At 43.3% G+C, this 27,400-nt stretch overlaps 1 protein-coding gene across 3 annotated transcripts in view; it reads left to right on the top strand.

The window, feature by feature from the left end:
• The first annotated feature begins 352 nt into the window (after nucleotides 1-352).
• gga3b (golgi associated, gamma adaptin ear containing, ARF binding protein 3b) overlaps nucleotides 353-27,400 on the top strand; it is a 41,356-nt gene continuing 14,308 nt past the window's right edge. Inside the window, exons 1-10 of one of the 3 annotated variants that reach the window (XM_072242755.1) lie at nucleotides 353-435; nucleotides 3,248-3,323; nucleotides 5,754-5,852; nucleotides 9,224-9,347; nucleotides 10,635-10,738; nucleotides 11,354-11,434; nucleotides 12,306-12,443; nucleotides 14,090-14,171; nucleotides 17,914-18,030; nucleotides 18,544-18,771. In XM_072242755.1, coding sequence (XP_072098856.1) covers nucleotides 5,769-5,852; nucleotides 9,224-9,347; nucleotides 10,635-10,738; nucleotides 11,354-11,434; nucleotides 12,306-12,443; nucleotides 14,090-14,171; nucleotides 17,914-18,030; nucleotides 18,544-18,771 — 958 coding nt within the window. In that variant the 5' untranslated portion in view covers nucleotides 353-435; nucleotides 3,248-3,323; nucleotides 5,754-5,768. Of the gene's footprint in view, nucleotides 436-3,247; nucleotides 3,324-4,279; nucleotides 4,404-5,753; nucleotides 5,853-9,223; nucleotides 9,348-10,634; nucleotides 10,739-11,353; nucleotides 11,435-12,305; nucleotides 12,444-14,089; nucleotides 14,172-17,913; nucleotides 18,031-18,543; nucleotides 18,772-27,400 lie in introns of those variants that run through there. The other 2 variants (XM_072242753.1, XM_072242754.1) reach the window with 2 other exon arrangements.

A 27,400-nucleotide genomic window follows, 5' to 3' on the forward strand; every position in this document is an offset into this window, starting at 1 on the left:
AGCTACCACTCTCTGAGTAAAGAAGTTCCCCCTCATGATACCCCTAAACTTTTGCCCTTTAACTCTCAACTCATGTCCTCGTGTTTGAATCTCCCCTACTCTCAATGGAAAAAGCCTATCCACGTCAACTCTATCAATCCCCCTCATAATTTTAAACACCTCTATCAAGTCTCCCCTCAATCTTCTACGCTCCAAAGAATAAAGACCCAGCTTGTTCAACCTTTCTCTGTAACTTAGGAGATGAAACCCAGATAACATTCTAGTAAATCTTCTCTGTACTTTCTCAATTTTGTTGACAGTCTAGCTAACCTGGAGAGTCATAACTGAATGTGCCTTTTCCTCACCCATAGATAAAGCCACAAATCCTGCAAATCGTCAGGAAGATTGGGAGTACATCATCGGCTTCTGTGACCAGGTCAACAAGGAGCTGGAAGGGTGTGTAAAGAAATGTTTATGTTGCACTTACTTACTGAATATTTGTTGAAAGATTTTATTCTTTATTCATCTTTATTCAGGTCAAAATTTTCCTTTCTCCAGAGATTTTAGGGCTGGTAACGACCAACAGAAGAACAAAGGGAAAATAATTAGCATCTAGCTGATACTGGATAAGAGAAAAACAAACAGGAGTGGGTGACCTCGCCACTCCCATCACCAAATCTACTCCACATATTCAGTCTGATGGTGATTGATTCTTGGTCATGTTTTTGTATGGCTCCCCTATTTCTTAATTTCATAGTTCAGAAACCAATGAGTATCTACAGCACACTACCGTGCGAAAGTCTTACGCACACATCTAGCTGCGGCGCTGAAGACTTTTGCACAGTACTGTAGTAATTTTATGTGTTGCCCTCTACTGTTGCTGGAAAATAAACAAATTTCATTATATGTGAGTGATGACAAACCTGATTCTGGTATGAGTCTCTGTTGTGGACTGAGAGTGGGAAGGGGGCAGGGGGCAGGAAGAGGGGAGGGAGCGGGAAGCACCAGAGAGACACTCTGTAATGATCAATAAACCAATTGTATGGTATCAGATGACTTTGCCTGGTGTCTCAGGACTGGCTGTGTCAGCACCAACACCATTCCCCACTCCAGCACTCTTTCTCTCCACCTGTCCGGTGGCACCCCACCCTCGCTGTTCCCAACATCTTTTGCTCCCACGAGATTTATAAACTCACTGTCCACTCCACATTAATAAATACAGTTCTGTCAAAAGTCTTAGGCACCCTAGCTTCTCTCCTACCCCCACCCTCTCTCCCCCCCTCTCCCCCCTCCCTCTCCCTCTCCCCACCCTCTCTGGCACCCCCCTCTCTACCTCTCTATATCTCTCTCTGACATGGCAGCTGTTGCAGGGTGTTTCAGTGCAGGTTTAACAATCTGTGACTGCAGAGTTTGTTTCTGGTCAGTTGCCCAGTTCTGGAGCATGCTGCAGTACTGCTGAGTCTCATTCCGATTCTCCAGGTTAGCCTCAGCAGTACGGCAGTATGCTCCAGAAATGGCAGCTGACCAGAAAAGGCACATTCAATTACGATTCTCAGGTTAGCATGCCTCTTCCTCAACCATAGATAAAGCCACAGATCCTGCAAATCGTCAGGAATATAGGGAGTACATCACTGGCTTCAGCTCTTGTGTATAACTTTTTGCACAGTACTGGGTTGTCCCACAAGGGTAGAGAGCTCCAAACATTCACAACTTTCTGACCATATTCTTTGCAATTAGGCATTTTAAAATAAATAGTGGACTTCATATCAACTGCCTCTTCTAGAAGAAATTTTGAGTTTGGAACTATTCAAGACCGTGCTCTCTAGTTCTACAGGGGGTGTAAATCCCCTTCAGTTTCAGAAAGATCACCTCCTGTTCTTGCAGATTCCCACTTTGTATTGAGGCCATTTGATTCAATATCTCTTTATAAATTGCCCAATCCAGGATCTAAACAATTTACATTTCTCCTCCTCTGGAGCAAGTTTCTCCTTCCTTGTGTACCAATGCCAAAATTGCCCAGCATTCTCCAGGTGTGGTTTCACCAAAGTCCTGTGTGGTTCCCAGTTCACTGCAACCCTTGCAAAACAGAGCAACATAATGTGTTTCTTACAAATCAGAACAGCAGATGCTGGAAATCAGAAGTAAAAGGAGTAAGCGATGGAAAAACCCAGCAGGTCAGGCTGCATCTCTGGGTAGAGAAACAGTTAACGTTTTGGGTCATCAACCTCTTCTTAAAATAACTCACCAAATGAAAGATCTTTATTGCCTTTTTTTTTGCCAAGTTAGCTAATTTTACATTTTCCTACATAATACATCAGCCATTTTCTGACTTCTCTCTTAATCAATCACCATGAAGACTAGTTTTTACACCCACCCAGCTCACTGTCCAGCCTTATCCGTCATTATTAATATAGATTGTAACCAGTTCTGTTCAGTGTGACAAAGGGATATGGACCAAACACGGGCAAATGGGACTAGTTCAGATAGGAGACTTGGTCAGCATGGACCCATTGGGCCTTGTTTGCCAATTCCACGATCTGCAGTCAACAAGCTGAAATTGATCTTTATCTTCCTTTGTTTTCAGTTCTTTAACTGATCCATTCTGTTAATTTGACCCAGTCATTGATAGCCACTCCCATTTGCCACTGAAGTGTTTTTTTCAACCCGGAAGAGTAACCCTTGCTGGCTGAGACCATTCTGGGGCTGGTTAGTGAGGTGCCAGTCCTTTCCACATAGCTGCCAGGGTCCTAAAAATCCTAGCACCTTGTATTGAAAACAACAGCAATTCTCTAGACAATTGTAATTTTAAAAGTGCTAAGCAGTTGATAAAAGTCCTTTTTTGTAACAACTCAGATTTTCGATTGCGTGTCAAATGACCTTGCTGCCATCTGACCTTGTCTGGGATCAGGACTGCGACAGATAAGCAATGTTCCTCTGTAATATTGACAAGGGTTTGCTGCATTAACTTAAGTACATTGTTGCACCCAACTCTGAAATCCCATCTGTGCTGAGTGGGTAGGAAGGAGGTAGAAATTGTCTTGATGGCTGATTAAAATCAGCCCATGTCCTGTGAGGGATTGCCCTTAAATGCATGGCATGGGGGGTTTGCCTTGTCTGTACCATGTAAGATGTGTACCTTTGCCTGAACTGAATTTACACCGTCCCCTCAGATCAATTCCTCTTGTCCCATGATAGATTCCTGCCTTGATATCAGAGGGAAAATACATTTTTTAAATCTAAACTACAGCTCTTTAACTTCTCTCCTCAGACCACAAATTGCTGTCCGGTTGCTGTCTCATAAAATCCAGTCTCCACAGGAGTGGGAGGCAGTGCAAGCCCTCACTGTAAGTACAGAGTCACATGTCTTTATGTCACTAATCCATTGAGGGGAGGAGGGTGGCATCCACCTGTGAGCGAGGATGAGGCAGAACTTGGTCTCTGGCCACTCTGGGTCCCCTCACTGAAGTTCAAGGGCTTGCTCTGTGAAGTCAGTGTGGTAGCTGGTGCTTAGCCACTCCTCCACCCTAATGCATAGATAGCTTCCATTTCACAAATGAAGTACAGGATCTACAAGATCAGGGCAGTCACGGACAATCCCACAATAATAGATCTGACCATTACTCTGCTTTGAAACTCAGGAACTCGGGCACTTTGATGTCGACATCACTGAAAGGTGAGCAGGAAATGGCCAGCTAAGATAATATGGAAATGGGTGCATCTTCTATTGTAGAGGCAAACCAAGAAAAGAATGCTGTTGTCCTCACCATCCAGAAATGAGTTAGTCCTGTGTCTCAGCAACTTACCCTGCCTCATGACCCTTTTAGAACCAAACTACAGTAATGGGTAGATATACCAAACCCTGGAACCTTGGGAAGAGGCCAAACAGGACCTTTATTCCAATGCAGTCCACATCCCAAAAAGAGACAACATCACATGGATGACTTCATACTAGGGTGGGAAATGATACAATCTGCCAGGATGGTGTAATTACCAAGGAAGGTGTGGGAAGCCTAACTCTAGTGAGGTTGTCCTCCTGATGGAAATGTTGGAGCATAATGTTGTCATAAAAAGCACTCTGCTTCAATAGAGGGGTAAGCACAAGACCTGCAGAGACTGGCACTGGCACCACTGTGTTCGGTTTACATCATCATCTGAGTGAGGGACCCCAAAGGTATCTGCATCACCTAAGCTATAATGGGTGTAGTAACTGCTGAGATGGGCACCACCTGATCTGCTCTGAAATCTCTTAACACATCAGCCTCATCATAGTGCTGTTCCTCACAATTCCAGGGACCCTGGTTCGATCCCAACCTTGGGTGTTGTCTGTGTGGAGCTTGGACGTTCCCCTTGTGACTACATGTTGAGTGCACCGGTTTCCTCCTACATCCCACATGTGTGATGCTCAGTTATCTGGCAACATTAGTGTAAGTGGCAAGAGCATTAAAAGTTGATACACATGTGGGAGGCAATAGCTTGCATGGGTACGGGAAGCAAGGGGAGAGGAATATATTTGATGGAATTACTAATCTGGGAGCTGCCATTGACCTTATGGGCTGAATGAGGGTGAACTTATAAAGGACAAAGAGTCAGTGCTACTGGAAGCAACACTGAGTGTCCTCAACTCTATCCCATGGCAGCTTTACAAAGCAACCTCTTGCCATTATAGAACCTATTTTCAAAAGTAATTTCTGGACCAGCTCTAATGTCATTACATTCTTAATCTAACATGATGACCAGTATTGAACATAGTTCTGCCATTGATGCCAGTATTTTATAAAGGTTTAGTCTTCATTGCTGTTGTACTCTACCCCGCTACTAATGAGTGAATCAACATGTTGTCCCAGGCCAACATCCCCAGCACTGAGGCCGCACTGTCCACAAACCCAACGTCAGACGCAAGCAGACCCTCTGTTCTGAGCTCTTTTGTGGAATGGGGTTACCAGTCGGATAGAGGCAATAATTCTGGATGTGCTCACAGACTCTTTAAAGAAAAAGCGACATCCCCATTGACCATTGTGGATTCCTGGCCTATAGCTGCTTGAAGTGGATTGAGGGCATTCGGGATGGTATTGTGAATGAGTCCATGAGCAGAGCGCACACAGGAGCCCAATATAAATGTGGAGGAAATGCACCAACCCACCTGTCACCACTTGTCCCATCTGTAGAGACTACACTTCCTACATTAGGCTCTTAGATACCTCAGAACTCACAAAACTGGAGCAGAAACAAGTCACCCTTATTCCTGAGGGACTCTGTGAACAAGAAGGATGTTTACCATTTCCATTTCTGAAAACAATGGCTATTGTTTACTGATCTGTTACTGAAAGCTGAACAGTAACTGGGGGTCAGGATGATGTGTGATGCTCCAAGAACATAAAGGCCAGGGGAAGGCCTAATCACTCCATGAGCTTGCTTTACCATTCAGTACAACCTTTCACTCTGCAGCACCTTCATCGGGATTCCTCTGCAAACACCTTGTCGCCATTGTAGTTTAAATGTCCATCAGTCAAACCTTGAATACATACAATGACTCAGCATCCATAGCTCTGAGGTAGAGGTTTCCAAAGGTTCACAGTTCTGAAGGACAAGGATTTCTCCCTCTTGGCCATCTGAAATGGGCAATCTCATATTCTGAAGCTTTGCCCTTTGATTTTAGATGCCGCCCCTCCGCCTCCTCATCCCCCCCACTGGGAAGCATCACCTGTCAATTCCCCTCGGATTCTTGCATGCTTTAGTGATGCATGATATAATGTTAATATTTTGGTTGCACCTAGGTCTTGGAAGCTTCTATGAAGAACTGTGGGCGAAGATTCCACAATGAAGTTGGGAAATTTCGATTCCTAAATGAATTAATCAAAGTGGTATCTCCAAAGGTGGGTTCCAGTAGTGAGGTTTGCGATGTGAGAGGGCAGAAAGTTATTTTCTTCAAATTCAAAGGCCCACATTTCTTGTGCATACCTTGAACTGCTGCAGTCCAATTAACAAACTAAGACAGCACTGTTAGGGAGATTGAGACAATGAAAGTGAACAGTTGCTGGTCTATTCCAGTTCAAAGTAGTGTGTAACATGGAGGAAGCCTGGAGTTGGTAAGGTTTCTTATGAGTTAACCTCTGTGGTTAAGTTCACGAGTTTTGGAATACTGCTAAAGAGGTTTTATCAAGTTGTGGTAACACATCTTTAGCTGCAAACAAAGTACATGTACACTGGTGCTGGAGAGAATCAATGATTGTGGGTTTGGAAATGCAAATCAAAACTGTTGCTTTGTTGTGAATGAAGTCATGTTACTTGTGCTTATGAAACTAAATTCATCAAGTTCCATCACAATTAAGACATGTTTTGGGGAGATTCAGAGAAAGGCAGAATACGAAGTTTTTAATTTACTTTGTAGCTGCTGTATTTCTATAGCTGGCCCAGTTGTTTTCATTATTAGTAATACTGTTGAATTGTGATGGCTGATGATTTGGCTCATGCCGGACACCATCACTGCCTTGGCCTTATGGAACCCTCAGAAAAGTGTCTCCAACACCATCACCAACCTCATCAACTCTGGAGAACTCAGCAAACACAAAATACTCTGCAGATGCTGGGGTCAAAGCAACACTCCGTCCTGATGAAGGGTTCCAGCCCGAAAAGTCGACCAATCTTTTCCACAGATGCTGCCCGACCTGCTGAGTTCCTCCAGTGTGTTGTGAGTGTTGCTCTGGAGAACTCAGCAAACTTATAGTTCTGTTACCCAGCACTGCTCGCTTCTACCTTGTACCCAAGATCTATAAACCTTACTGACCGGATAAGCCCATTGTCTCTGCCTGCTCCTGCCCCTCTGAATCTGTGTCCTCATACATTGACTCCATTCGATCTCCTTTGGTTCAGACACTTCCCACCTACACCCACACTTCTCATGCTCTCAATCTCCTCATTAACTTTCAGTTCCTTGGCCCTGACTGCCGTATTTTCACCATGGATGTCCAGCCCCTATACACTTCTATTCCCCCATCATGAAGGCCTTAAAGCTCTCTGCTTCCTTCTCGACAAACGACCCAACCAGTTCCCCTCTACCACCTCACTCCTCTGTTTGGCAGAACTGGTCCTCACCCTCAACAATTTCTCCTTCGGCTCCTCCCACTTTCTGCAACCTTGAGGGGAAACTATGCCTGCCTTTTCGTTGGCGATGTAGAACAGTCCATGTTCCAAGCCTTCCCTGGTAATGCTCCCCAACTCTTCTGCCATTACATTGATGACTGCATTGTTGCTGCTTCATGCATTCATGCTGAGCTCATCAGTTTTGCCTCTAACTTCCACCCTGCCCTTAAATTCACTTGATTCATCTCTGACACCTCCCTCCCCTTTCTTGATCTTTCTGTCTCCATCTCTGGAGACAAACTGTCAACTGATATCTTTCTTAAACCTACCGATTCCCATGGTTATTTTGACTCTACCTCTTCCAACCCTGTCTCCAGTAAAAACCCTTACCTCAGTTCCTTCATCTACACCACATCTGTTCCCAGGATGCGGCTTTCCTGTCCAGGACATCAGAGACATCCTCCTCCTTCAAAGAACAGAGTTTCCCTTTCTTAACCATTGACCCGCAGCTCCTTCATTTCCTGAACATCCACACTCGCTCCATCTTCCCACCGCCTTAACAGTGATGGAGTTCCTCTTGTCCTTACCTACCATTCTGTGAGCCTCCACATCCAATACATCGTCCTCTGCAACTTCCACCATCTCCCTCCGTGATTTCCTTGTCCATTCCTCACTCCCACTAATCTGCCTCCTGGCACTTATCCCTGCAAGCAGCCAAAGTACTATAGTACTGAGTTTCAGTGCGATGGACAGTGGTCACTCGGACTAGGGTTGTAATCTGAGGTTAATTAAAATCCCATGGCTAGTGGCAGAGCGGTAGTAAACCCTCACACCCAGGGCAGCCTGTCTTCACCTGCCTGGCTCCAGAATGGGGACTGCTTTATCTGGCACTTATGCTCCATCCTCCAAAAGCAGAACTTCCTGGTGGCCAAACATTTTAATTCTGATTCCCATTCCTGTTCTGACATGTTGGTCCATGCCTTCTCTTGTGGCAAAATGAGGCCACCCTCAGGATGGAGGAGCAACACTTTATATTCCATCTGGGTAGTCTTCATGAATATTAATTTCTCCTTTCAGTAAAAAAATATTTCCTCCCCCTCCCCTCTTTTATTCCTCATTCTGGCCTCTTACCTCTTCTCTCCTGCTTATCACTTCCCACTGGGTCTGTTCCTCCTTCCCTTTCTCCTATGCCCCACTCCCTCCTCTTATCAGATTCCTTCGTCTCCAGCCCTTTACCTTTCCCATCCACCTGGCTTCACCTGTCACCTTGCTATCCTCCTTCCCCTCTCCCGCTTTATTCTGGCATCTTTTCCACTTCCTTTCCAGTCCTGAGGAAAGGTCTCAGTCCAAAACATTGACTGTTTGTTCATTTCCACAGATGCTGCCTGACCTGCTGAGTTCCTGCAGCACTTTGTGTGTGTTACATTTCTTTGAATGTTACTTGATAGGTACTGGCCCTCGCCTGCATGTTCTTCAGCTCTGTCTACATACAACCATAATCTACATAGTGAATGAATCAGTGAACATCCCTAATTCTGACCCAGTGATAGAGGAAAAGGTGGCTGATAAAATGAGCTGGCAGCTAAATCAAGAACACTGCCCTGAGAAACTATTTAGTTTCTTAGACTTAGATTAGCCTCCACCAAGCACAAAACATGACCACATTTTCCCCACTTCCCATTCTGGACTTTGATGCCACTGACAGGTAACACACACAAAATGCTGGAAGACCTCAGCAGGTCAGGCAGCATCTGTGGAGAGGTCGAAATCCTTTGATTGATGCTGTACTGTTCTCTGTTCAAAGGGATTGAATAGGGTTGAAACTCCCCTATGTTTATTGTGGTCCAGAACAAATAGGGAATGAGATTAACGTTGGAGTACTGTTGTGTAAGAGAACAATCAGGAAACACTGTTTCCCAAAAAGTGAGCTTGGATCAACTTTATCAATATTAAACATATGATGCTCTGCCCAACGTCCAGGTAACTTGGAACCGGTAAGTGGGTGGGTTGTTGGACTGTTCAAGACATGACTTTTGTTGGAAACTCGGAAAGATATGGAACCAAGTTATGTGACATTGTTGCAGGCTAAATTGGCTTTAATCGAATTGGTTGAACCAAGCCTAAAAACTGAATAGCTTGTGAATACTTAATGTTCTTTCTCTAGTATTTAGGAGACAGAGTATCTGAAAAAGTGAAAACTAAAGTCATTGAATTACTCTTCAGCTGGACAGTTGCTCTCCCAGAGGAAACCAAAATTAAAGAAGCTTATCAAATGTTAAAGAAACAAGGTAGGTAGCATTTTCCAAAGAATGCTTTGACACTGTTTGTGTTTTATGTGTGAGTATTAACCTGGCAGTCTATTGAGCAGAAACTGTTTCCCAACAACCTGCATGTTTTGGAGGCAAGATCAGTCTGTAGCAGGCACTTCAACACCACCAGCAAATTTCTGTGCAGAATCCTCAAAATCCATTGGCAGGGTAATAGGCTGCACAATGTCCGTTGCCCCCTTCCAGTGTCAGGTCTGAGTCTGATCCATTGGACGGGTCACCTTATCCCTGTGCCCAGCACTAGGTTCTGGAAACAGGCTTGCAATTCGGCTGTGTCGCAGCAGGAGATTCTCAGGAGGACAGTAAAACAGATTAGATTAGATTATGAGGACGCGCAGTCCTCTTTTATTGTCATTTAGTAATGCATGCATTAAGAAATGATACAATGTTCAAAGATATTCTCAAATCCTTCTTGGGAGAGAGTAACACCCTCAACTGACAAACCGCACCCCTAACCTGTGACAACTCAGAATGGAGAAGGAGCATCTTGGAGGGCACACGATGACCAAATGTGACGAGTGAAAGGTGTGTCCCAGGTCCCAAACAGCCCCTGCCACTCCCACGGTAAAGTCTGTGCCTTCCATTTTGGCCTCAACAATTACCTTGGGCCCCATGAATTTGGAGTGAAAGCAAGCCATCTTCTGTCCTGATGAATTATCTAAGAAGAGATGGTGGGATAGTTGCAAAAATAGGGTAGTCACTGAAGAATCTAGGTGAGGTTCATTTGTCCATTAGCATTATTGCAAGCGTAGAAGCTTGCTTTCCTGTACCCTATTTTATTACCAGCCTTACATCTCTTTGGAATAAAGTGCCATGGCCAGAGTTTGCTCTGACTCTCTGCAAGGTGTCCAGCTCATCTGTGGCATAAAGTGTCCTCAGAGTTGACCAATGTTAAATTGTAGGGGATTGCTGTTTCATACAATTCTTGTGGGAAGCTGATGGCAGGGTAGCCACCCTGCATTGGAATCCTGATTGAAGATTTCCCACACTGTCCTTGGAGACCTCAAGGCCAGTCATGAGGCCATCATAAACCAGTTCAACAACCATTGTCTGTGTCAGATCTACTAACAGTGCATCTGTCAGCATCTGGAGAGAAGGGTGTGTGTTATAGATGGACTTGAGCAAAAATGCCAAAACAGGTCACCTGGCTTGTATTGGAGCAGCACTGTATAATGCTTCTCATCTGTAAAATGGTGATTCGACTCTGAACAGTTTTGTGCACTCAGGTGCTGAATACTTCTCTTACAGGGATTTTGCAACAGGATCCTCAGATCCCCATTGATAAAACTCTCATTCCTTCGCCTACAACTCGTCCTAAAAATACAGTGTTTGAAGATGATGAGAAGTCTAAGGTACATTTCGGATCACACTACCTTCTGAATCATTTCACAGCACCAGTGGCCCGGGTTCAGTCCTGATCTCAAGTGCTGACTGTATTCATCTTGCATCCCATGGGCTTTCCCTGGTTCTTCTAGTTTCTCCAACATCCCAGTCATGTAAAATGCCTGTGCTGCTGGGGAGGGGTGGAATGTGATAGGATTTGTCGAGAATAATCCTACACTGATCCATTTTAGTAGATATGGACAGCACAGATGAGTTGGGCCAAAGGCCTTGCCTTCTGGAATATATCAGAAAGGAGAAAGTATCCTTCCTATTCCACAAATATGCAAGTGCATCCATGCTGAAGGGGATCGGTCAGCAGGCTGACCAAGGAAGGGACTGGAGTCCCGGGTTGAGGTGACTGGACACGAGAGCTTGAGGGATGAGGGTGGGGGGTGATGGATGTTGAGAGTGGTAGACAAGTGGCCCAGGAGTACAGTCCATGTTGTAATCTTATCTGTTATATTGCAAGTGTGGGGAGTGTTGAAAGTCTGATATGGTTTGGTTGCAAACTTCTCCAGTGTTCTGTACACGTCAGACTGTCTTGTAGTTTGAAATAAACTTTCCAATTTGTTACTGTTTTTCAGCTATTAGCCAGGTTACTAAAGAGCAAAAAGCCTGAGGACTTACAGGAGGCTAATAAACTGATAAAGAACATGGTGAAGGAGGTAAGGAGGAAGAGGGGAGGCAACATCCAAATGAGGTCTAACGCTTGGCGAGTAGACTGAAGCTGGGAAGATGCAGAGGCGTAGTTCCCTTTCCAACAAGAGCTGGGCTGAGAACGTTGAGGCTAAGCCAAGAAACCGACTGGATGAGCACTCGAGAAGATGGCTAGATCTGTGCTTTTGGGGAGTATTTTGTTGGATTGTGCCTGGGGAGCTGTACTTGTGCATTCACAGGTTGCAAACATTATTGGCAAGACCAGTATCTGTTATCCATTGCTTACTTCCTCTGAACTGAAATTATGAGCTGGGGCGTGGTTCTGACGTCTCTTACAAGGGTACCCCAAACAATTATCTGTATCAGTGGTCCGGGTCTGTGGGTAATCAGCATCGAACTGTATCTGTAGTCACAACCAAGAGGAAATCAGAGCCACTTACATGTATCTATAGTGCTTGATCAGAGCTACATGTGGAACAGGACAAGCATGTTTACTCTGTCATAATATGCTTGTGGTTGATCCTGCATTCTCTTCTCTCCCTATAGATCTAGCCTTTCATGTCTAGGAGTAGACCTAATTCGTTCGGAAATACATTCAGTATTTTAGCCTCTTTTGTGGAGGGACCCTGAGAGAGGAAATTTTCCCTCAGCTTGGTCTGAAATGTCTGTCCCTGCAGGTTTGAGACTGTGAGCTGTGGTTCTGTGCTCAGCCTGAGTGAATTTTTATGTTTCAATGTCCTCTTACTCACCTAATGATCACCAAGCCTCATCACATTGGTGCTAAAGGTGGTGGCCTCAGTAATGGCGGGTGTGTGATGGGGAGTGTGAGAGGGTTTGCGTTCCAGACTCTCAGGTGTTTTGCTTCTGTGCCTTTCACAGGATGAAGCCCGAATGCAGAAAATAACAAAACGCTTAAACACGCTCGAGGAAGTAAACAATAATGTGCGTCTTTTGAATGAGATGTTGGCCCATTACAACAAGGATGACTCGACGGAAGGGGATAAAGAATTGATGATGGTAATCCTAACTCCCGTCCTGCATGCTTCACACCTGTTTATTGCTGTACTCTGCAATGCCTTATCGCAACCTTCAAACTTCTCTGGACCAGCATACTCACAAGTGTCCACCCATCTGCGCTGGTTCACTATAGCTCAGTTGTATGTTCCTTTGCCACCTTGCAGCTGGACAACATCTTTTCTCAGGAGTCAATGGGGTACCCAGATTATTTCTCACTACCCACTCAATATGTCACAGTTTTGAATCTGCAGGTACATTTGATATATTTTATGTCAGCAGTATGCATCCTCTGCAATCCACTGAGCTCCACACCCCTAACCCTTGCACAACCAAGAGTGACCCCATTTCCACTCCTCAATTCCAAGGAGTGGGGCTCTCAGTGGTTTTCTCAGATATCACATGATTTTGCTGAACCATATTAAGTGTTATCAAAGCAGGACAACTGCTAGTTGCCCAAGATTACCCCTGAATTTAAAGATGACCAGTAACTTGTCTTTGCTACAAACCCCTCCCTTGCCTTCACCCTCAAGTCACTAAAACTATCCATTCCATTCAACCATCTCTGCTATTTCCCTCTCTCTCACTATCCTACCCAGTCAATTCTTCCTGGAGGTACCATCAGCCCAACCCCTGTTGCTGTTTTGCCTCTCGTGCCCTTTCCAAGCTTGTGTTATCCATGAGCCCCATTATTATTGAAATGTCTGTAATTAGTTACAAACAATATCCTTTGACTGTGATGTGTTATCTTCTTCGATTTCTCTTTCCAATTCCAATATAGTCAATTCCACATTCTCCTCCGTTGTGTATCTCAGTGAATTTTCACTCACCTAATCTAATCTTCATCAAGCCAACCCTATCTCAAATATCTCATCGATGGACTTCTCCCAATATCTTCATGTAGTGCCTCTGGAGTTTCCAAAAAATCTGTTCCTCTTCTAGATGATGTCCCTCTGTGACACCATGCAAATATGTCCAGTCAGACTCAGACTCAGTGTGTTTGCTGATGATACCAGTTATTCCTGACCCCTCCCTCCCTCCCATCTCCTAGTCCAATGTTGACTGAGCAGAAACTTCCCCCACCACAAGCTTCATTCACAAGACACCAAGGCCACCCTTGAGAGACTGTCAGACTGTACAGAAGCTAGCCATCAATGAGCTTACAATTCTAATCCTTTAAATACTTGCCATCATGCATCATTGTTTAGATGTGTGTCAACTTTCATCTGTAAATGTCCCCAAAGTATCCTGAAGGTGGCTTCTTCATGAGCTGTCCTTTCCTTTCGACGTGCATAACCTCCTCAATTCCCTGAGGCTTCCTGTTCCCAACTTTGTTCTCATTGTACTCCGCAACGAGGGACTGTGCTTCACCAACCAGGACTCTTATTCTGGAAATAGCCCTCTGGACCTCGATACATCCATATATTACTTAATGACTTGCACTCAGACCGCAAGTCTAAACTAAGCTTTAACTAAAGGTTTGGCTGCCTTTTCTTATTTCTTTGCCCACTTTCAACTGAATGCACTTTGCAAAGTGACTTGCGTTCAACTTTGAAGGCAATGCTCCAATTAACATTGTAATACAGAAGGTGCAGTGAAATCCGTAATGAGGCTGAGGTTAGACTAACGAGATCTGTACTGCTTTACAGGAGTTATACGACCAATGCGAGAAAATGCGGCGGGCATTGTTCAAAATTGCGAGTGAGACAGAGGACAACGACAACAGCTTAGGTACGTCAAGAAGCTCCTGGTTCCATCTGTATGAAACATAGAAAATAGGTGCAGGAGTAGGCCATTCGGCCCTTCGAGCCTGCTCCACCATTCAGTACGATCATGGCTGATCATCCAACTCAGAACCCTGTACCAGCCTTCCCTCCATACCCCCTGATCCCTTTAACCACAAGGGCCATATCTAAATCCCTCTTAAATATAGCCAATGAACTGGCCTCAACTGTTTCCTGTGGCAGAGAATTCCACAGATTCACCACTCTCTGTGTGAAGAAGTTTTTCCTCATCTTGGTCCTAAAAGGCTTCCCCTTTATCCTTAAACTGTGACCCCTCGTTCTCGACTTCCCCAACATCAGGAACAATCTTCCTGCATCTAGCCTGTCCAATCCCTTTAGAATTTTATACGTTTCAATAAGATCCCCCCTCAATCTTCTAAATTCCAACGAGCATAAGCCTAGTTGATCCAGTCTTTCATCATATGAAAGTCCTGCCATCCCAGGAATCAATCTGGTGAACCTTCTTTGTACTCCCTCTACGGCAAGAATGTCTTTCCTCTGATTAGGGGACCAAAGCTGCACACAGTACTCCAGGTGTGGTCTCACCAACTGCAGTAGTACCTCCCTGCTCCTGTACTCAATTCCTCTTGTATGGGTTTGGTAGAGGTGGGAATGACAATGGTGGCATCTCACACTGACTCAGTTCCTCCCCTGCTCTCCTGAAGATGTGGACTCTTACTGGAGAAGCTAATTAGGGAGAGCCAAGGTGACTTTGTGTAGGGCAGGTCATGTCTTACCAATTTAATCTTTTTTTTTTGACAAGGTAATGCGAGATTGATGAAGGTAGAGCAGTGGATGTTGTCTACATGGATTTTAGTAAGGCGTATGACTAAGTCCCTCATGGGAGGCTAATCCAGAAGATTAGAATGCATGGGGTCTGTGGCAAATTGGCTGTTTGGAATCAGAACTGGCTTGCGCATGGGAGACAGAGGGCAGTGGTTGAAGGGACTTAATGGAGCTGGAGGTCTGTACTCAGGGATCTGTGCTGGGACCTCTGCTGTTTGTGATGTAAAAAAAAGATCTGGTTGAGAATGAAGATGGGTGGATTAGTATATTTTTTTGTGGATGATACCAAGATTGGAGGAGTTGTGGACAGTGAAGAAGACTGGCAAAGAATACAGCACGATATAGATCAGTTGTAAATATGGGCAGAGAAATGGTAGGTGGAGTTTAACCCAGAGAAATGTGAGGTATTGCACCTTAGGGCAAACGCAAGGAGACAGTACACTGTGAAGGGCCAGACCCTTTACAGTGTTGCTGAGCAGAGGTATCTTGGAGTCCAAGTTCATAGCTCCTTGAAAATGGCTACAGAGGTTGATAGGGTGATTAAGAACCACACACACAAAATGCTGGAGGAACTCAGCAGGCCAGGCAGCATCTATGGAAAAAAGTACGGTCGACGTTTCAGGGCTAAACCTTTTGGCAGGATGGGTGGTTTGGGTGGTTAAAGAGGCTTATGGGATACTTGCTTTTATTAGTGAAAGCATTTAAAAAGTCAGGAGGTTATTTTGCAACTTTATAGAACTCTGGTTAGGGCACATTTGGGGCACTGCGTACAGTTCTGGTCCCCCCGCTATAGGAAGAATTTTAAGACTTTGGATTGGGTGCTGCCTGGCTTAGAGGGCATGTGCTATCAGGAGAGGCTGGATAAATGTGGGTTGTTTTCTGTGGAGCGGCGGAGGCAGAAGGGGGATCTGATACAGGTTTATAAGATTATGAGAGGCAAAGATAGATCTTTTTTCCCCAGAGTGGAAGTGTCTACTACCAGAGGGCATGCAGTGAAGGTGAGAGGGGGTAGGTTCAAAGCTAAGTTTTTTACTCAGAGAGTCATCGATGCCTGGAATGTGCTGCCCCGTATGGTGTTAAGAAACAAATACACTAGGGGCTTTTAAAGAGTTTTAAATAGGCACATGGATGTAAGGAAGATGGAGGGATATGGGCGTTGTGCAGGTAGAAGGGATTAGTTTTTGTTTTTTTTAATAAATATTTACTTTTTAGATGATTCGGCACAACTGTGGGCCAAGGGGCCTGTTCTGTGTTGTACTTTTTTTTTATGTTCTATGTTAACCGTACATACAGTATTCTTCAGCACCTCATCTAGATGCACACCAGCTCTGTAAGTATCAGCAAGCTTTTTAAGCACAAAGAGGATTTCACTGAGTCCAGTTTTATGATCACATGAAGGATGCACAGGCAAACACTGAGGAGGGTCAAAGAGGAACTAGTGACCCACTCAGTCACCGCCCTCCCCAGCACAATATATGGCACATGGAAACATAACTGGGGATGTCAAGTTGTAGAGCTAGCACCAAGGCTTTGATTGGAGTCAGAAATCTCCAAATCAAGTTTATTGTCATATTCACAAGGACATGTACACACAGGTGCATAAAAAACGTATTTGCTGCAGCATCACAGGCACATAGCATCAGACAAGCAGAATTCACAAAAAAAACTTGTTAACATGAAATAACATGATTAGAACGAAACGGTGTCCATTTTAGTCCGGTGATCATAGTGATGCTAAACTCAAGTGATTAGATTGTGCAGGTTGGTTCAACTAGCTAATGGTCGAAAGGAAGTAGCTGTTCTTGAGTCTGATCCTCCTGTCTGATGGTGGCTGCAAGAAGATGAGATCAGACCTGCAACACTGATTTAACTGCGTAATGACTACTGGCCAAGTTGTCAGGAATTTACTATCTCTTTTGTGTTGTAGTCACAATGCACCTTGGAGGCAAACAGCTTTTTCCAGTGCACAGCCTCATACCATCTTCGATCATAAGATATAGGAGCAGGAGTAGGCCATTTGGCCCATCAAGTCTGCTCCACCATTTCATCATGGCTGATCCATTGTTCCTCTCAACCCCAATCCCCTGCCTTCTCCCCATAACCCTTCATGCCCTGACCAATCAAGAACCTATCAACCTCTGCCTTAACAATACACAATGATTTGGGGTCCACAGCTGCCTGCCTGTGGTGATTAATTCCACAGATTCACCATTCTCTGGCTAAAGAAATTCCTCTTCATCTCCATCCTAAATAGACGCCCCTCTGTTCCGAGGCTGTGTTCTCTGGTCTTAGACTCCCCCACCACAGGAAACATCCTCTTCATAAACACTTTGTCAAGGCCTTTCAACATGTGATCTCCCCCCCCCCCCCATTCTTCTGAATTCCAGTGAATACGGGCACAGAGCCAAAAAACACACTTCATATGATAAGCCTTTCAATCCTGGACTCATCTTTGTGAACCAGCAGTCAAAATGCCGAATGCATTTATCCAAATCTGATGAAGAAAGGACCAGTTTCTATGAAGAGCCAACACACAGAAGGATCCTTTCTCTTCAATTACAGGCCAACTTGCTTTATGTATTTTCAGTCTTGGCTATGACTGATTTTAATTTTGTGGTGCCATTTTGGGATCTTTTAACCAATTTACTGTAAAATGGTTTGAGGGGGGAAATTACTTAAATTGTTTTAAAGGAGAATGGATTGATGCATTATAAAGAGACTTTGAGTTGCCAGATGAAATGGTACCTTTGGTACATGAAAAATACATTGCACCCATCTGATAAAATCTCATTAGTTTTGTTTATCAAACAGAAGCTAGTCCTTCAAGAAAACATATTTTAAAGAAATGTATGAGATTAAATTAGGTCTGTAAACTTTTAATGATTTTTGACATTTTATTACAGGTGAAATTTTACAAGCCAGTGATGACCTTTCACGTACAATAAACTCATACAAAAAGATTGTTGAGGGACAGGCAGTAAATGGAGAGCTCAGTTTGCCAGAACCTCCGAAGCCGTCAGGTAATTTGTTTAACGCTCAGTGGAACTTGGGAATTCCCAGCCCCCTCCCCCCTCACCCACCCCGACACACCTGATCCTCAGCCCCCTGACCCCTCACCCACCCCTGACACACCTGATTCTCAGACCCCTGACCCCTGACCCACCCCGACACACCTGATTCTCAGCCCCCTGACCCCTGCCCCTTGACCCATCTGATTCCCTGCCCCCTGACCCCTCACCCACCTCCTGATTATCAGTCCCGGGCCCTGTTGCTTCAAACAAGCCAGGAGGCCTCTCCGTCCCCAGCAGTGGTGACCATGGCCGCACCTTCACTGTTCAAAAGCACAACCCCCATAGCGAAAAGCCAGGATGCAGATTACAGTGATCGTAGCCCAGAAAAAGTACATTTAATGGAATAATTAGTTGTTTTCTTTGCTGCCCGCAAAATATCGCTGGTGTTGCCAGTGCCATGATGAGCAAGCTGTTTGTGAGGATTATGTTGTGTTTAACGTGAACTCTCCATGTGTTTTGCAGGCAGTGGTGGAGACAGTGATACAGCGACACTGATTGACTTGGCTGGGTTGGATGTGATCTCTGCAAAGGCCGATCACACGGCAGCTCCAATATTCCCCATCATCCCTCCTCCACCAAATGTCTCAGGCGATTCTACATGCCGATTGAGCAGCCTGTCCGATGTGAACAAGCAACCTCCCAGTACAGCTGGTGCCATGGGACTGCTGGATGTGGAGCTGCTCTCACTGGGTAAGCGCTCTGTCCCTGAGGCCTGCACGTACATGGTTGGCAGTGCACTAAGGGCAGCACAGTATTGTTACATGAGTTTTGGGATGGCTAAACGTGATGTTAGTGGTGAAACCATAAGACATCGGAGCAGAATTAGGCCATTTGGCCCACCGTGTCTGCTCCGTCATTCAATCATGGGCTGATCCAATTCTTCCAGTCATCCCCACTCCCCTGCTTTCACTCCATACTCTTTAATGCTCTGGCTAATCAAGAACCTGTCTATCTCTGCCTTAAATACACCCAATGACTTTACCTCCACAGCCACTCATGGCAACAAATTCCACAGATTTACCACCCTCTGACTAAAGTAATTTTTCTGCATCTCAGTTCTAAAAGGACATCCTTCAATCCCGAAGTCGTGCCCTCTTGTGTTAGAATCCCCTACTACTGGAAGTAACTTTGCCATATCTTACCTGTTCAGGCCTTTTAACATTCGGAATGTTTCTATGAGATCCCCCCTCGTTCTCCTGAACTCCAGGGAATACAGCCCAAGAGCTGCCAGACGTTCCTCATACAGTAACCCTTTCATTCCTGGAATCATTCTCGTGAATCTTCTCTGAACCCTCTCCAATGTCAGTATATCCTTTCTAAAATAAGGAGCCCAAAACTGCACACAATACTCCAAGTGTGGTCTCACGAGTGCCTTATAGAGCCTCAACATCACATCCCTGCTCTTATATTCTATACCTCTAGAATGAATGCCAACATTGCATTCGCCTTCTTCACAACTGACTCAACATGGAGGTTAACCTTTAGGGTATCTTGCACAAGGACTCCCAAGTCCCTTTGCATCTCTGCATTTTGAATTTTCTCCCCATCTAAATAATAGTCCGCCCATTTATTTCTTCCACCAAAGTGCATGACCATACCCTTTCCAACATTGTATTTCATTTGCCACATCTTTGCCCATTCCCCTAAACTATCTAAGTCTTTCTGCAGGCTCTCTGTTTCCTCCACACTACCCACTCCTTCACCTATCTTTGTATCATTGGCAAATTTAGCCACAAATCCATTAATACCGTAGTCCAAATCATTGACATATATCGTAAAAAGCAGCAGTCCCAACACCGACCCCTGTGGAACTCCACTGGTAACCGGCAGCCAGCCAGAATAGGATCCCTTTATTCCCGCTCTCTGTTTTCTGTTGACCAACCAATGCTCCACGATCTAACTTCACTGTAATTCCATGGGCTGTTATCTTGCTAAGCAGCCTCACGTGCGGCACCTTGTCAAAGGCCTTCTGAAAATCCAAGTACACCACGTCTACTGCATCTCCTTTGTCTACCCTGCTTGTAATTTCCTCAAAGAATTGTAGCAGGTTTGTCAGGCAGGGTTTTTCTTTCAGGAAACCATGCTGGCTTTGACCTATCTTGTCATGTGCCTCCAGGTACTCCGTAATCTCATCCCTAACAATCGATTCCAACAACTTTCCAACCACTGATGTCAGGCTAACAGGTCTATAGTTTCCTTTCTGCTGCCTCCCACCCTTCTTAAATAGGGGAGTAACATATGCAATTTTCCAGTCATCCGGTACAATTCTTGAAAGATCATTGTTTTTTTTAATTTTATTTTTATTTGGATAAAGAATTCACAAATATCATGTACTTTTTTCACACATATAACCTTTTCCATTTTTTTATATGTATAAAACTACAATTATTTATACATTCTTAAGTACACATTGACATGATATAAAAGGAAAATAAACATTTAGGTAGATAATTATGTACTGTGGTAAATCTAACCTATTAGGCTAAGTAATGGAATTAGTTGTTAAGAAAAATGGTAATAATAGTTTCCATATAACCCTTCTGGACCATTTCCCCTGGTCCAAAATGTTGTATATAAGCCTATGTATCAACCTTTGTAGGTGTTTATATCCTAATCTGTTCATGCTTGCTCCTGCCCGCAGACATAATTATCCAATCCCTATGTACTTATTTACTTAATTTTTTCATTTTTTTATCCCTTTCCCAAATCTTTCCCTTTACTTGTGTTAATTCTCTATTTTCCAAAAGAAAACAAAAAAAACAAACATTTAGACTAGGGGTGCTTACGTTAGCAATATTACTGTGTTGGTGAGAAGAGCAGTATAAATCATTAGGAGAGTCATCTAAAGTCTGCTCGCATTGGGGTTATATATTCAATCCATTTATTCCAGATTTGATAAAATTTTTCTTTTTGAGTTCTCGGGGAGTAAGTCAACTTTTCCATTTTAAATATTTCCAAGATAATTTCGTACCAATCTTCTAATGTAGGTGGTATTGGATTTAGCCATTTTCTAGTGATTGATTTCTTACTTGCCGCTAAGAGGGCCTGCAGCAACTTTATATTTTCCTTCTGTTCAAGAAACAATACATGCCCCAAATAGAGCATCTCAAAGTTCAGAGGTATCTGGGACCTAAGTACCTTAACTAATGTTCTATGAATACCTTCCCAAAATAGACTTAATTTAGGGCAATCCCAAAAAATATGAAAATGATTTGCCTCCTTGGAGCCGCACCTTCTCCAACACATCACGTTTGTATCTTTATATTTTTCCTGATATAGGGTCTTGAAGTATCTTATAATGTTTTTCCAACAATGTTCTCTCCAAGTCAAAGAATTAGTCGAGGACCATTGAAAGCTGCAGATTTTCTCCCAAGCCTCCTCTGAAAGTACCAACCCCGCTTCTTTCTCCCACTTCTCTTTAATATACAGTGTATTTACATTTTTAGCATGGGAGAGTGCATTATACAATCGAGAAACTGATTTACTAGGTATTGAACTGCAAGCCGAATTCAGAATCTTGAAAAATTCTAATTCTACTGTTGATAGGTCTGTATATCTACAACTCTGGTTAACATAGTTTCGTACTTGAAGGTACCTAAAAAAGTCATTATGTTCTAGGCCATGTTTGTCCTGCAGGATTTGGAAACTTTGTAATACTCTTTTATCTATAAATGAGAGGTAGGTTGTAAGACCTTTCTTTATCCATAGCTCAAATCTTTTATCTCCTCTGTTGGGAAGGAATTCAGTACCATATGCACACCATCTAAAGAGTTTTAACATGTTATTAATTCCACATGAATTAACCACCTTCTGCCATACTTCTAATGTAAGATTTATCCAAGCGTTTTTAAATTTTTCCAACTGGGCCATCAATCCTTTGTCAGCTATTGAGGCCTGAAGAGGAAAACTGTCAACTAATCCAAATTCTATTTCCTTCCATCTAGCCTTATATTCCCTATTACACCAATATAACAGAGGGGTTATCTGTGAGGCATAAAAATAATTTCTCAGGCAAGGAAGAACCATACCTCCTCCTTCCTTCCCTAACTGTAAGGTGTTATATCGAATTCTAGGTTTCTTTCCTTGCCAAATGAAGTGGGAAATCCATTTGTCCCATTCCCTGAATTGATTATCATCCACCTCCACCGGTAAAGTACGGAAAAGATACAATAACCGAGGAAGAATATTCATTTTTATAGTATTTATCCTTGAATTTAAACTTAAAAAGGGGATAAGATTCCATCTATGCATATCTGCTTTTTTCTCTGAGATTAATGGCCCATACAAGGCCTTGGTGAGACCACACCTGGAGTATTGTGTGCAGTTTTGGTCCCCTAATCTGAGGAAAGACATCCTTGCCATAGAGGGAGTACAAAGAAGGTTCACCAGATTGATTCCTGGGATGGCAGGACTTTCATATGAAGAAAGACTGGATGAACTGGGCTTGTACTCGTTGGAATTTAGAAGATTGAGGGGGGATCTGATTGAAACGTATAAGATCCTAAAGGGATTGGACAGGCTAGATGCAGGAAGATTGTTCCCGATGTTGGGGAAGTCCAGAACGAGGGGTCACAGTTTGAGGATAGAGGGGAAGCCTTTTAGGACCGAGATTAGGAAAAACTTCTTCACACAGAGAGTGGTGAATCTGTGGAATTCTCTGCCACAGGAAACAGTTGAGGCCAGTTCATTGGCTATATTTAAGAGGGAGTTAGATATGGCCCTTGTAGCTACGGGGGTCGGGGGTATGGAGGGAAGGCTGGGGCGGGGTTCTGAGTTGGATGATCAGCCATGATCATAATAAATAGCGGTGCAGGCTCGAAGGGCCGAATGGCCTACTCCTGCACCTATTTTCTATGTTTCTATAACTTACCTGTGACAGCGTTGAAAGATCCTTCGGCATGGTTATTCCTAAATATTTTAATGATTTAATTTCCCACTTAAGATCATATGTATCCTGCAATTTTTTGGATGGTGTATAATTTAGGGACATAACCTGCGTTTTCTTTACATTTATTTTATAACCTGATATTTTCCCAAAGTCATCCAACAGTGTAAACAATCCTATAAATGATTTTTCTGGTTCACTCAGATAGACCAAAACGTCATCTGCGAATAACGCCACTTTCTGTTCAATCCCTGCCACCTTGATACCTTTTACGATTTCGCTCTGTCTTATTAGTTGGGCAAGCGGTTCAATATATAGCGCAAAAAGGAGAGGAGAAATTGGGCATCCCTGTCTAGTGCCTCTCTCTAAGATGAAGGAGTCAGAGAGGTCCCCATTTATCTTAATTCGGGCTGTAGGGCTGTCATATAGAGTCTGAATTACTTTAATAAACTTTTCTTGAAAGCCGAATCTTCCTAACACTCTGTGTAGGAATGCCCAACTAACCGAATCAAAAGCTTTCTCAGCGTCCAATCCTACTACCATTGTCTCTGTCTCGTTCTTATTAACCTGTTCTAATATGCGCAGAGTTCTCCTTATGTTGTCCTGTGTTTGTCTTTGTTGAATAAATCCAGTCTGGTCTAAGTGGATTAGGCCAGGTAAAAGCTTTTCCAATCTGCGCGCTAATATAGATGTAAATAGTTTGTAATCTAAGTTAAGAACACTAATTGGCCGATAATTGCCACATTCTAGTTTATCTTTACCCTCTTTAGGAATAACTGAAATAATCGCTTCTCTCCAGGAAGGTGGAGTTTCTCCTCTCTGCAAGATCCAATTAGAGGTGTTAAGTAGTAATGGGGCTAACTGTGTCTTCGGGGACTTGTACCACTCTGAGGTAAACCCATCAGAACCCGGGGACTTTCCAGCCTTTAACCTAGAGATGGCCACGTTCAGTTCTTTGACAGCTACTGGTTCTAATAAACTTTCATTTTGCAAATCTGTAAGTTTAGGTAGATCTAAAAAATTCAATACACTGTCTATATAGGGCTCATTGGGGGCCCGGGGTTGGGAGTACAGCTCTCGATAATATGTTTCAAAACTCTCTTGAATTTTCCCTATTGTACTCTCCACAAGCTTTGTCTTTGGATTCTTTATTTTATGAATTGTATTGTCTGCTTGTTGTTTTCGTAATTTATATGCTAATAATCTAGCTGATTTACCTCCTACTTCATAATTCTTTTGTCTCAGGTAAAGAAAATTTCTTTGAGTTTCCAACTTATAAATATCGTCAATTTCACTTTGCAATTTCCTAATTTCCTGTTTTCGATTTGAATTACTTTTGTTGCTATCTACAACTTGAAGTTGTTTTAATTTTCCTTGAAGGTCTGCTAATTTTTGTGCATTGATTTTTTTCATGTGAGTGGTAATGGAAATAATTTTCCCTCTCAGTCCAGCTTTCAATGATCCCATAAGATCACTGGTGTTGTTTCTCCCGTGTCATTAAGGTCTAGATATTCTTTGATTTCTCCCCTTAATCTCTCCATTACTTTCGGGTTATTGAGTATATGTGAGTTTAGCCTCCATAGTGTTTTCCCATTTTCCTTTCCAGGATTAGAGACATAGAGACTGGGCTATGATCCGACAGATCAATTGTTGCAATATTAGTTTTTATCCTGAGTCTATCTGTATTAAAGATAAGGAAATAGTCTATCCTTGAATAGGCTGAATGAGGGAAAGAGTAATATGTATAATCTTTACTAGTAGGGTGTAATTCCCTCCAGACGTCTATAATTCCCAACTCCTCCATCAATGAATTCACTTTCCGAGTCAGAGGTTTATTCTGAGTAACTATTCTTGAAGAATCTAATATAGGATTTAATCTAATATTAAAATCCCCTCCACAAATTACTACCCCTTTGAGAACTGACCATTAGGTCAAAAATGTGTCTATAAAATGACCATTCACAACCTGGAGGAGCATAAACATTCAGCAATGTTATTTCTGTACCTTCTATTCTTCCTGTGATTTTTACGAACCGTCCTTCTTTGTCTCTAGTCTCTGAAATATGTTCATAATTAAGAGTACTTGATATTAAAGTAGCTACCCCTCTTTTGTGACTCAATTTATATGATGAATAAAATACATGCTTAAAGCCCATTCTTTTTAATTTTCCATGTTCAGATTGGCTCATATGTGTTTCCTGGAGGAAAGCTGTTTGTGCCCTCTCTTTTTTCAATTTAGGCATAATCTTATTTCTTTTAATTAACATTATAGGAAATTATTTTTACCAATTCAGTTTGCATTTTTCTCTAGTAGAAAAAAAAACACTCTCCTTTTCTAACCAAACAGTAAGCAATCCCTTCTCAACAGTAAACCAAGACATATAACCACACCCTAGACATTTTTGAACGTGCAACATTTGAAAATTTTTCCCGACTTCCCACAGTGAGGCCTGAGCACCGACCCGCCTCAGTTCAGAGGGATAACCTCTATCTTCACCCTGTGTTAGAGGGCCCTCAGCAGTTTGAATAATCATAGAGAATTTTCTCCTATTTATGTCTCGACCATATTGCTATCATTCAAGTTATTCTGTCTAGTTTATTTTCAGTTACCAGTTTTCATTTTACCTTTAAGTCCGATTTACTCTTTTCAGTCATTTCTCTTAATTAATCTGTGTTCTCTGTACATTCGCGTCTGAATATTTGCAGCTTTTCCTTGTAGTTTGACACTCTGGTTTGTGTGGAGCGTCCTCGCCGCACTAATTGCCACGACTTCTGCTGAATCCTCTCCAGTAGCGACTCCGGTTGGGTGATAACTTTAATAGGTAGTCCCCGGTCCGCCAGGTCCAATGTTGCCTCCTCCACCGAAGCATAAGTTTTTGTCCCTTCGTCGTAAAAGATTCTCAGCCGAGCTGGATACAGGGTCTGGAATCTGATGTTGTTTTCCTTCAGGACTCTCCGTGTTTTCGTATATTCCTTTTGTCTGGCAAGAATCCCCGGTGCGTAGTCGTGGTCTAAACTGATTCTACAGTGGTTCCACATGAAACCTTTCTTTTGCCATGCTCTTTTAAGCATCTCTTCCTTCGTTCTGTAACTGAGAAATCTGACCAGAATCGATCTGGGCTGGGCGCCTGCCGGGGGCTGTGGTGCCAACGCGCAGTGAGCTCTTTCTATCTGTAGGTCTTTTGCGGCCGGTATATCAAGGTTCTCTCTAAGTAGCTTCTCCACGAAGGGAATCATCAATCCGGGTTTACCTTCAGTTCCTTCGGGAACTCCGTAAATCCTCACATTTTCCCTTCTGGAGCGGCCTTCTTGATCTATTAGTTTCCACTGGAGCCGGTCTTGAGGCTTCAGCATTTCTGCTATCACCTCCTCTGCGTTTTGTAGCTTCTCTTCAATTCCAACAATCCTCGCTTCGGCTTCATCTATCCGCAAGTTAGTTTTTACTATTTCTCCTTTAATATCTTCCAGCTGTTTGCTGTTATCTTGTCAGAACTCGCAAATCTCTCCGAGAATCAAGGACAGAGTCACCGATTCCCCCTCATTATCTCCGTCCTGGCTTGCCGTGGGGGAGCTAGGCCGGTCGCCTTGCTGCGTCTCTTTATATTTATCAGCCTTCGGAGCGGACTTTTTAATCTTGTTCTTAGACATCATCCTTGCCCCTTTTATTAATATAGTTATGCAATATTAAGTATTTGTCTAAATTCGATTATGGGGCAGTTTACCTTCTTTTTTGTCGAGAGACCTTTTCCTTACGCCGCCGTTCCCTTGATGACCCGGAAGTCCGGTTCGAAAGATCATTGTTAATGCCTCTGCAATCTCTCCAGCTACTTCCTTCAGAACCCAAGGGTGCATTCCATCAGGTCCAGGAGATTTATCCACCCTCGGACCATTAAGCTTCCTGATCACCTTCTCAGTCGTAATTCTCACTGCACAAACTTCACTTCCCTGAAACTCTTGAATGTCCGGTATACTGCAGACGTTTTCCACAGTGAAGACTGATGCAAAATACACATTCAGTTCCTCTGCCATCTCACCATCTCTCATTACAATATCTCCAGCATCATTTTGTATTGGTCCTATATCAACCCTCGACTCTCTTTTACCCTTTATATACTTAAAAAAGCTTTTAGTACTTTCTTTGATATTAGTTGCCAGCTTCCTCTCATAATTCATCTTTTCCTTCTGAATGACCTTCTTAGTTTCCTTCTGCAAGTTTTTGTAAGCTCCCCAATCCTCTGGTTTCCTTGTATGCCCTCTCTCCTGGTCTTCAGCACTCTCACGCTGACTTTGGCCTATTTTATCATGTGCCTCCAGGTACCCTGAGACTCCATCCTTGATAATCGACTCCAACATCTTCCCAACCACTGAGGTCAGACCAATTTTTCTTCTCCCTCTCTCCTGAAGAGTGAAGTGACATTTGAAATTTTCCATTCC

Source organism: Mobula birostris, chromosome 24, assembly GCF_030028105.1.
Source record: "Mobula birostris isolate sMobBir1 chromosome 24, sMobBir1.hap1, whole genome shotgun sequence".
NCBI lineage: Eukaryota > Metazoa > Chordata > Chondrichthyes > Myliobatiformes > Myliobatidae > Mobula > Mobula birostris.